We start from the raw sequence: 11,777 nt of genomic DNA, 5'->3' as shown, positions 1-11,777 counted from the left end.
TAAATAATACGATTAAATAATACGATTAAATAATACGATTAAATAATGCGATTAAATAATACGATTGACTTCCTATAATAATACGTCAAAGCATTGAAATATAGTACATATTGACATATTGGTAATTTAATTGTTATCTTTCTGAAAAAGAGGAAAAATAATTATTTTTTGTTACTTTCGTTAAATATACTTTTATCGAGTTTCCCTTTTTATTTCATAACAACAATTAATAATACAGGTACGAAAAATCAAGACCTCCTATTTTTTGTTTGGCTTTAATAAACAAACAAAGAATTCTCATTCTCCGTTGAATGACTTTCCTCGTTTCTGATAACGTAATATAATAAAGTTCCCTTGGAACGCTTATTGTGAAAGTAACAGTATCAAAGAATATATTACGTCGTATTTCCTTTGTCACGGTAATTTTATTAGAAATTAAAATGTTTGAAAGTTAAACTGCTTTATAATTAATTAATTTTCTGCACTGTTATCCCACATCCTTTCTCTGTTCATTCCATTACGCGAATAAGAAGCCTCTTTCCCCATGACACTTCAGTTTTGAAGGCAGAAGATGAATTGAAATCCCGCTTGTTAAACTCTGAATTGAAAGTTGAATGTCCTTTCACAGGGAATCGAGGAGGGATTGACGCAGATGTGCAAGTGCAGTAACGATCCAAGAAATCTAGCAGTTTGGAATTTTCCCTTGGACATTACGTTCAAGAGTACAAATCCACACGGATGTGAGTTGCGCGTAGAAAATATTCTTGTAACGTGCGTCATAAAGGGAACGATGAAACAAGTGCAAAAAATGCGAAAGCGTAAAAAGATTTTTCGCGGTGCTTTTTGCTTTATTTAATCTACAAATAGTGTAAATTTTTGTCGTATAGGGCCGCAGCTTATCATGTCCATATACGGCTTGGATTTTTTCGGCCATGACGTCATCAGAGGATACGGAGTGTGTCATTTGCCTCTGACAGCTGGACGCCACGAGAAAAGGTATTATTTGCCCAACGCGATAAATGAGAGAAAACATACTGAATAAGGGCCACTTCGACCAAGCTCCGATTAACTTAATCGTTGATTAGTCATTTGTCAATCTGCTTCATGAGCAAATGCGATTGGTCATTTCCAATGGACTAATCAACGATTAAGTTAATTGGAGCTTGGTCGAAGTGGCCCTAAGAGAATATGCTGTTTTAATTATTCACTTGTTATTCATAAAATAACAAACGGGATAACAACCGAAAATGTGATACTAAAAACATGGGTGCACATCATATTATAAAGTCTTTTATATTCATAACTTTTTCTCGAAGACATTTGTTTTGCGGCCGAGACGAATCACTGTTGAGATAGGTCGCGTTCGGTTGTATTACATTATTCATTGATTTATAGAACAGCTCTATTTTTCGTTGTTGACCTTTTGTGAAATTCCTTCAAGCCCCGGCTATCGATCAGCGAGCGAAAATAAATTTCAAATTTTCGGTGGCCCGGAAACGTCACTTTTTTTTCACATTTAAAGCATTTGCAAGTGGCATTATAAAATATCAAGTGATATTTTTGAAAAAAAAACCCCGGGCTGTATGACAAAAAAAAATATTTTCCTGTGTGGTACTTCAAAAATATCGTAATACCGTAATTCGGTATGTTTTCTCGATTGTGTTACATTTTACGATATTTTCCCGAGTTTCGAACTTACATCCGTCATGATTGAGATAAACAGTCCCCATGCATTACATGCACAGCACGTAGCGCGCATTGGAGGAAAATATTTTTCATTCCATGTTGTTCAATATGTAACGCATTGTCGCGTGCATTGGCAAGTGCATTCAGAATTTCTCGGGAAAAAAACAACTTGTCCGACGATGCGACAATATAATATATAAACGTAATAAATATGTAACACAGGAAAGACACAAAGACAAAGACAAGAAAGGGAGGAAGAGAGAAGGATTCATTATATTTGTAAACAAAATGATAGATTTGCCTTAGATTCATGACTTAAAAACGAAACACTAGATTTCTGACTCTGAATAGAATTTTTCACAAGAAAGATAATTTATACATCCGCCATGAATTGTGATATTTTCTGATTTCAAAGTACATATGAAATAATGCTCGACTTCGCGAATGGAAAAATGTGGCGTTATAACAGTCGTGCTCCGACGTATTCAATAAAGGGACCGAAATCCGCGGGAATGTCGGATGATATGTGCGACGCGGAGAATCGGTAAATCTTTATTTCTTACTTCTGCGTGCAAAGGCGTCCAAAGACTCTCGTGGACAGATACTCGATCGTAATTCCGCATCTACGTCGGTGTGCCACTTGGCACCTACCATCCCCTTTGAAATGGAGCGCGCCACCCTTTGATTGTGCCGCTTTCAGCTTTTAGTCTCATATACTCACGAAATCTCAAAAATGTCGAAAGGGTGTCGATCTACGTGCCGGCGTCGTCGTCCATGCTGCAGAACTTCGTGGAGTGGTTAACCGGAAGAAGACCGGAATTAATTGATCCCACCATACTGGCATCCGGCGGCGGCAGAGAACGTAAGGAAATGCATCGAGAGACATTTCTCGTTAGTGTGCTATTGGCGTTAAATTAATTACATACGGGAGGCTGGAACTGTAATGGAATATTAATCAATGTTGCCGTATTCGCGTATAAAATTAAGTCGTTCGCTTGTCGTAGAACTGAGCAATCTCGATGCAGCGAGCAAAGATCGATAGTCAAATAGATAGATTTTTTAAAGAAACAATTTTTGTGAAAGAGTTATAATTTTAACGCGTTGACTGCCATATATACACTGAGAAAAAAATTGTTAATCCCAAAAAATTTTTAATCCGATATGTTCAACTAAACATTTTAGTTAGTTAACTAAACATTAGTTATTTCAACAATTTTTCAGTTTCTTTAATCAAGAATTAATTGATTCAACTAATGTTTAGTTAACTAACTTATTTAATTATATTACAAAATATTACACAATATTATTTATTATCATATGCTTACAATAATGAAAATTCTACTGTAAGGCAACTGGCGGGCAACGTGGAAATAATAAGATGGAAAAAAGAATTATACGTAAAGATCGATTAAATGATGAAAACTTTTCGGAATACGGCGGAAAAGGATCTCCCTCTCCACTTGGAGAAAGTTTGCGTGATGTTAACAGCTTTAATGATAACAATACTTTTGAAGTTCGCTAACTTTCGGAGCGCTGCTTTCACGCGCGAGAAGTTCCTTCGCTGCCGCTAATGCCTTACTCTCCAAGTCGTATTTATTTCGCAATATTACAGTTACACGTATGAGGGTCGAGGGAGCTGTTACCGTAACGTTCAACGTCGTTTTGAAGGATTTGTTCAAGCTGGGTTACGACAACGGCGAGAAATGGAAGAAATGATAACGCTACTGTAAACCTTTCTCTCTCACAGCCTGAAGAGGATTACCTCTCGCCGAGGTGGATTATCTTATCAAAGAGCTACAATATATATATAATCCCCGCTTTTATAAATAATATTTTGATGAATAAACGAGGTGTGACTTATCCGCCATAATCCATCGTTTTCCATTTTCGCCAATGTCAACGGCGGGGAAATGTAGAAGTAAGAAAATTAGAAGCGTATTTTCACGTTAATGGGGATTCTGTGTAAAAAAAAGGGATGAGCGAACGAGCTAAATCCCTCGCGACGGGCTTATTAAGTTTTCCCGTAGCTTTAATAACAATCCGCGAGAGACGCAAGGGATGCTTCAGCCAGGGTGACGTGGGCGTTTGCGATAAGTGTAGCGAAGAACCGGATAGTCGGTTCAGAAAGCCCTTCCACCCCCTTCGAAGGCGGATTAAAAATGTCATTTGCGCGAGACGGCCGTGCCGGAAAAGCCATCCGCCCGCTGCAAGCCTTCGATTTTCCGCGCGATTACAGCTGACCGAAGCAGCCGTTTTGCATATCGTCGCTGGAATATTGCGCTCGAGATTTTCATCGAGCGGCGCGGCGCAGCGTCGCGGGCGCGGCGAGGGGTGCGCTTTACGCTTCAGTCACTGAAGACGTAGTCCAGAGAAATTACACGTGACTGCATCCACTCATGTCAGCCATAAACGTAACATTGCAAATGGAATATGCATCGAAGGATATGCACTTAACATTTGGACTATGATAGATATATGTTCTTTGAAAATATATATACGTCGTCCCCCGGCGGGAGATTCATCGTCAGAAAGTAATAAAGCTACGAGGACGGTTATATCTCTCCCGCAACATTTCAATTTTCGACGTGCATTAATAATAAATTCCCAGATTAAAAAGTGTCAGCCAGAGCGCACGGAGTGACGTAATCTCTGATGGGTTTCTCGACTCACCGCGCCCGCGCCCGCGCCAAGACGATAACGCAATTTTATTAATGATTCAATAACGCGCGCGACGTAAAAATCGAGGGTCGAGGTGGGCCACTTTTAATCTAGATGACGTATCCGCGCGCGCGACACTACGTATACGATTATATATCCGCGCAAGCCGGTGAGTGCCCGAGGATGACGTCGTCCGGCGTTTTACGAGCGGCGCGGGCTAAAGGTAGCTAGATACAACTGCAAACTATACGAGCCGTCGTAAACTATACAAGTCGCGAAATAAGCGCGAGCGGCGTCGAGCGCCCGGCAATGAAAGGACGCCGCGCTACTCCATTATTGTTGTTTTCTCACGTGAACCGGGAACAAGATCAGTTTCCGGGCGACGATTAAATTATGCTAATACGTGGAGTACGGATCGCCTGACTCGTGCTCATCTCGCGCATGCAGGAATTCCCTCCACGATTTGACGATGAGGGAGGAAATATGAACGGAGGGGAGATTTACTCATTTATTCTTGTTTATCCTTGCTTACTTATACTGTTCTTATTAGAAGGGTTACCCTATAATTTTAGTAAACAGTCCATCCATCTGTTTACTTATTCGATTTTTCTTATTCGTTCAGTGTATATTCGATTCTCGTACAAATTGGTTAACTACAATGACAGTATTAAGATGACATATGTGGACTAAGGAGAGGGTAAACATATATCCGCACAGCAAAATCGACGCAAGGTATAAAAGCATTATTATTCGTGTTTATTCAACAATTTGTTACATCAATGTGCGATAAAGTGCGACTAACAAGTTATTTGTTTTACCGTCAAACGGAATTAGCGAAGTGGTGTAACTTGACCTAGAAAAAAACGTGCTCTAGCAACACTCGTGCATAACGACGCGACAACGAAAAAGAGGCACGCTGCGAAAGAGCAGTAACATTTTACAGTTCTAAACAATTCAATGTCCGACCCATTGATCCTCGAGTAAACCGCAATCTCCGTAACGTATTTCAGCTGCTTTCGGAAAAAAAAAAGAGTTTTTCGATCGCGGGTCGCGCGTGCGACAAACGAGGCGAAGGTAACGGTCGGCGAGACGCGCAATACGAGGGCGGAAATCCAGCCCTCAACTCGCGTTAATTCACGCGATACAAGTAATTATATATGCTCGGTACGCAGATGTTTAATGAGATCTACATCTCCGCGTAGAAAAATTGAAGGAACAAAAAAGGAGATGAAACGCGCGTCCTTGTTAGTTGCAACCCTTTTGCGCCGACCTGAGTGTGTCCTTTGTGGACTCATGGAAACTTACTGTAATTTTAGAGTACGAGAGTACTCCCCGCAATGAGAGTACGATGGGTATATATCTTTGCGCTGCCCTGGTTTTTCCTCTTTTGTGGACTAGACTCGTTACAAGTTCTCCGCGTTGTCTACGCTCATCATTAAATGTCTAATAAATATTTAATACCTAAATCCCGCTAGGTTCTCAATGTATTTAGATAATTTTTTAGTGTTTTTAGTAATTTTTACTTTCGTGACAATCATGTTTGCCGTAAACATGGAATTTTAATAGAAATGTAGCCCAAATCAAATTGTCCTACTGTTCAAAGAAATATATAAACTTTTGTTAAGTGTTCTCAAAATAAAAAATCAAATATACTGTATCTTCAATAATACCGTGAAAAAGACAGACGATAGCAGGAGATACAAAAATTCTGTGAAGCAGACTGTTTTGGCGATACGAAGAAAACGTGTTCCGATCGATCTCTAATTTTAAAAGTTAAGAATTCAATTTAAAAAAAATGACGCGAATTCCGTGTCAATTTCTCTCAATCCGTTTTATCTCGATTTATTCTTTTTTTTTCTGGAAAGATACTTAACTAGCTAACTCCTACGGAGTCAATTAGCTACTGATCCGTTCACGTGTATTATCTGTCAATGCCGTTGCCGCCGTCGAATATGGGGTCATCCGCGTACTTCGCTCCCGGGAAGAGACGGAGGAACTCGAAGACGATGCCGTTTGTCCAACCGAAGCCTTCCTGCACGTTGTACTCGCCGCCGCCGCCACTCTCGCCGGGATGTATCGCGTTGTACTAGAAAGTAAAAGATTAATTATTCCGTGTAATCGGGCGTTAACCCGGTTCGCAAACCAAATCGTCGGCGCGTCGCGAAAGTAATCAAGACGCACTCCGGATTGTCGCCTCCTTCGTGGTTTCCGCCGCGTCGCCGCGCCGTGCGGCGGCGAGTTAATTCCCCGCCGGTGGAATACCTATCCCGGGGAAATCTAATTTCTCCCGATCGCGAGAGAACTTGGATGAACTTTCTCGTCAGTTAGTTAAACGACGCTTCGCTCGTCTGAGCGATCGCGCTACGAAGGGCTCGTCGTGAGCTCGGCGTAAAAGCGTCATTTCCTTTCCGTCGGCGACCGTGTCAAATATAATATTCTCCCGCGAAACCACGGGCCTTTGTCTCTCTAACCCGTCAGAATTTAATATCGAAAACGCAAAACGTAATCCTCCATATAGATCATTTTATGCTGCCCAACATTCTCCTTTTTGAGGGAATTTTTAACTTCTGCATGGAAAGGGCAAGACAACAGAATATAATTAATAAGCAAGTTTATAAGACTAAATTTGGATTAGAAGTTTGTTGAATTTTTCCGTTAATGAAATAGCGCGGATAACGAGATACGATTTATCAAACATATAACTTTGTCAATTTTGTCTCGAAAGATTTTCTACATGACAGCTGTGAGAGATTTGGAATTCTAACGAGGCATTTTAATTACAATTTATACAATAAATTTATACGAAATATTTATATTCAATATATTTATTTTCATCAGTCGTCATATATATCGCGTGTGATAAATCACTACGCCGAAACCTCGCGCGGTTGACGTTGTTATAACAATTTCCGATATGAAAGCGATGCGATATAAATCGAATGGGCAGAGAGTAGAATGCTCTTCGTTATTTCCCCGATTCTCTCTCGTATGACTGGGTGCGGGACGCCGAACGAGACAATAAAAGGATACTCGGTGTACGGCGTACTCTTCTCTTTGTCCGCGACAATGCGACATTTAAATTGTTACCGTTCTTATCGCGCGCCTTACAATGCCGGGAAACAGCTTCTATATACGGATCGCTACTCATTTCGGAGAGAAGCGATATTATAAAATTAATAATTAATATCAGAGAAAAATTATATATTTTGTACGATGTTATTTAAATGAAATTAAATATGTAAGAATGTTGGGAAATCGCTGCTGATGTGGAAGCGACATTATAAAATTAATATCGTAAACAATTGCATTTTAAAAACGAAAACAGAGAACTTGATTCGCCAGTGAATAATTAACAATTAGCAAAGGTATACTATTATACTCGACTCAATTGGCCAAATTTTATTGATCAACGCTACGTTTCGACCGCAGATTTCGGTCCTTTTCAAGCGTATAGAAACAACTCACAAATATTAATCAGTCAGACATAATGCCCAAACTACGCCGAATCTAAAAATTAAACATAAAAAATTGAAGCACGCAACAACAAGTATAAATCCATAAGTAATTTCTGTTTGTTTTAGATCATCGATTCTATCTTCACCTCGTTTAATTAAGCAGTCAAGTTTTTCAGAGACTGTAAACAGAGTAGTGATAAACCAATTATTAATAAACATATTGCTAAACGTTTAAACCTTCAAAATACGCAATACTACACATAACACTCCCACGGACGATAATGTATTTTTTGATTTAAAAAACTGCATACCATTACCATATATCAAAGGTTTAGGCGATAATATTTGTCGCAAGTTGAGAAAGTTCCATATCACTACTCTGTTTACAGTCCCTAAAAAACTTGACTGCTTAATTAAACGAGGTAAAGATAGAATCGATGATCTAAAACAAACAGAAATAGTGTACAAGATCAATTGTAAGGATCGCAATGCTACGTATATTGGGCAGACAAAAAGACATTTGTGCACACGTCTCAAAGAACACCTGGGCGATATCAGGAAACAGGCTAGTAAGCATTCTGTAGTGAGCATCGTACATCCTTTGGACATGATTTTGTTTGGGGAAAGCCAGAAATCATACATAAAGAGAGACAGATTAGAAAGAGGGAATTAGCGGAGATGTTTTTTATTAAGAAATTTGACGACATTAACTTACAAAAAGACACGGAGAATTTTAACACTCTCTACGAACACATTATAAAAAAAAACATAATTTCCTCTCCTTCTTCGCTGTTTCCCTCTCTACGCCCTAACTTTTATTCTTGACGACACTGGTTTGTTTTTATTGCTTGTCCGGTTTGTCAGTTTAAATTTCACCACCGCACGGCTCTGACATGTCCCTCGACATAAACGATTAACGAAAATGCCGTTTGACATGTATTTTACCTCTGTGATTTTAACGCACAAATATATAAGCTTCTGATTTATATAAATATTTATTGATTTATACTTATCGTTGCTTCAATTTTTGATGTTTATAGTTTTTAGATTCGGCGTAGTTTGGGCATTATGTCTGACTGATTAATATTTGTGAGTTGTTTGTATACGCTTGAAAAGGACCGAAATTTGCGGTCAAAACGTAGCGTTTTTCAATAAAATTTGGCCGGTTGGTCGAGTACAATACCCTTGCTAATTACATTTTACCTATCATTATGGAATGGAAATTTTAATCGATCCCCGTAGGGTTACAATTCTCATCCATCACTACCCTTCTCGTCTCACTTAACCCTTTGGACCAACGGCTTAACGTTTCTTCCTGAAAGACGGAGCCCAGTTTGCTCCGCACAAGAGCCTTTCTCGCACGGAGGGCGCAGCTTTCGGAAAATAAATTCCATGTTTACGTGCTCAAGTGGACTCGAACCTGGTTTCTCAGATTACAAGGGCGCTCTACCACTAGACCACACTGCCGCCCCTTCGCTAATTACCTTTTACCTGTCATTATTTAAATAAAAAAAAATATGCATGAATATTGAACAAATATATGAAACGTTTATTATTGCGCGAATGTTTTGTTAATTGCTAGCAACTGATTTTATTCACGTATCGTGATTATTTGTTACTTTTAAAAATACGTAAAAGAAGAAAAGCTTGCAATTAGTCTTTTTCTTTTATTGAAACGTCGATGTTACGTGCACCAATTAAGCACTTCTTTTTAAGTACCGGATGATAAATGAGCAATAACGTCGCGTGATAAACACCGACGCATTTATATTGATGCAAAGTCATGTTTACTGATTTAAAGAAACGCCGTGTGCGTTTGTAATTGACTATCGCATTAGGCGATCGTTATATACCGACTGTACTATCTGACGCGTAAATCAAAATCGTTTCTTTTTTATGAGACGTAATGTACCTCAACTATTTTTTCTTCTTAAATATTATCTATAAATGTAGAATAATCGTTTTCATATCGAGCGGATAAGAACATTGCAAAAAAATTCTAGAGGGCACGAGGTAAGTTTTGCTATAAAAAAATTTGATTTTAAATTTAAAATATATCGTTCGGGCCACTTGCTTCCGCAACTTTATTATACGTCTCGACCATAAATCCGCCTACATAAAAAAACGGATCGTAAAATTGATTCCTGGATTGGGGGATACACGCGCGCACGCACATTCGTCGTAAAGCGCATCGCGAGAGGAAGCAACAAACGTGGCAGATCCAATAACACGAATGTAAAGCTTGGAGTATTATATATATGCAAATTCTCCGGGTAAAGAAGTCGATTTCTCTTCATTGAAAAATTGTTTGACTAATATTGCCGCGTAGAACTCCTTTTATTTTCCACCGAATATTTGGTAAACTTTTTCCACCTTCCTCAGTCCAATTAAAAATATATCCTTCGCTATCTCGCCGCGGCGTATATTTTGCAATTCACGGCGGTCCGTACATTCCTGATAAAGACGCCTGTTCCAACAGCAGGCCGGAAATTAACTGGAATAAATTGTCCCTGGTTATTTCTGACGAAAAAGAGAAATAGGGTAAAATCGTGATGCTTTCAGACGTAGCCTTGCTAATTAATATTCCGTGCTAGTTACTGCAACTATTAGATTACAACGTTATATAGAGAGAAGGCAGAAACGTAATACCTTTCCGCAGTATTTCTGAATAAATAAGCTTCTTCGTATGCTCTCACTTTTATCTCACTTTTACGAGAGCAAATTTGAAAGCGCGTTGCGGGCTTTTTGACTCTTTCTCATTAATAAATATGCCATAAAAATGCGATGAAAATGGACTCTACGTGTCTCATTAGATATCACAGTTATTAGTTTCATCAACTGAAAGCAGTTCTACTAATTCTAATGCGAACAGCATGCGAGCCTGTTTACACGTTTTACAGGTTCAATTAATACAATTGTTATGCAAAAATAGTTACCTATTGTTCCACACTACTTACGTAATAATACGATATGTCGGTCAATTAGTAGCGAACTAATTAGTCGCGCTTTCTCAGAAAGCTAATTATAAAGATCGAGCCGGATGACAAACTGTTTCTGCAAATGGAAAATATAATTTCAATTCTCTCATGTCGACGCGCGTAAAATTCTCTCTCGCTCGGATACCTCGAGGGCTCCTTTTCATCCTCCAGTACGCGACAGGCGCAAGAAACCTTGATTGAATCGATTGAGTATGTTTGTTCAGCAAAATGGACCGGATATTTCCTGAGAGAGAGAGGAGAGCTCGTTACTGATATACCGGTATCGACACGACATGATTTGTACAGAGTACCGGAGTGTAAATTTCACCCGCCATTCTCTCGTGACGCCCATAATTATTGTGGCTTAAATTACGCCATTAGAATAGTTTTATTGAACAGCCGCGATTATCAATACGGCTACGCCATAAGTATTAGTCGTCTCGTCTCTTAAATCATGATATACGGACACGAGGAAAAGTCAGTTCATTAATATTGGTGAGAAATGCCGGAAGGAATGAAACAATTTTCTCACGTTAGGAAACATTTATTTTACAAGCTTGGATTCTTTTTCATTTGAGTAGCGTTATTAAATTTTCCTCGAAAAAAAAATACTTGTACAGTGAATTTACATTTTCGAGCGTTGTAATATCATAAACGTTGTAGTGATTTTTATTGAATTGTTTAACTATTGAATGTTTTATAGCGTGAAAAATTGTGACAAACATAATCATAATTGTTTGCGATGTAGTTTGCCGGGTTTTAAGAGATTAATACGGCTAGTCTTTGAAATTAGGTGAATTCAATAATTCTACAATAAAAAGTAAAATATCTTCGTATATATGAGCATGAATATAATTTGTAAAAGGGTAATTGCCAAACACAATTTGCGGCGAACTACTTAATTATGAATGTTTCAACGTGATAAGTTGAAATAAATGTTATAATTGTTCGTGATTTAATGTCGAGAATCAGTAGTTTAATATCGATTTGCGATTAGGTA

At 38.6% G+C, this 11,777-nt stretch overlaps 2 protein-coding genes across 3 annotated transcripts in view; one reads left to right on the top strand and one right to left on the bottom strand.

The window, feature by feature from the left end:
* Positions 1-3,555, top strand: part of LOC112468575 (B9 domain-containing protein 1-like) — a 4,563-nt gene extending 1,008 nt beyond the window's left edge. Inside the window, exons 2-5 of one of the 2 annotated variants that reach the window (XM_025037812.1) lie at positions 629-740; positions 888-996; positions 2,430-2,548; positions 3,299-3,555. In XM_025037812.1, the coding sequence (XP_024893580.1) occupies positions 629-740; positions 888-996; positions 2,430-2,548; positions 3,299-3,402 (444 nt within the window). In that variant the 3' untranslated portion in view covers positions 3,403-3,555. Of the gene's footprint in view, positions 1-628; positions 741-887; positions 997-2,101; positions 2,549-3,298 lie in introns of those variants that run through there. The other variant, XM_025037817.1, reaches the window with a different exon arrangement.
* Positions 3,556-5,079: 1,524 nt separating this feature from the next.
* The window catches only part of LOC112468337 (trehalase-like), a 29,726-nt gene continuing 23,028 nt past the window's right edge, over positions 5,080-11,777 (bottom strand). Inside the window, exon 9 of the mRNA XM_025037464.1 lies at positions 5,080-6,430. Coding sequence (XP_024893232.1) covers positions 6,266-6,430 — 165 coding nt within the window. The 3' untranslated portion in view covers positions 5,080-6,265. The remainder of the gene's footprint in view (positions 6,431-11,777) is intronic.

Source organism: Temnothorax curvispinosus, unplaced genomic scaffold (genome assembly GCF_003070985.1).
Source record: "Temnothorax curvispinosus isolate PA1 unplaced genomic scaffold, ASM307098v1 QBEX01001787.1, whole genome shotgun sequence".
Classification (NCBI taxonomy): Eukaryota; Metazoa; Arthropoda; class Insecta; order Hymenoptera; family Formicidae; genus Temnothorax; species Temnothorax curvispinosus.
Note: the sequence above shows the minus strand (reverse complement) of the source record. Positions and strands in the feature narration are given on the sequence as shown.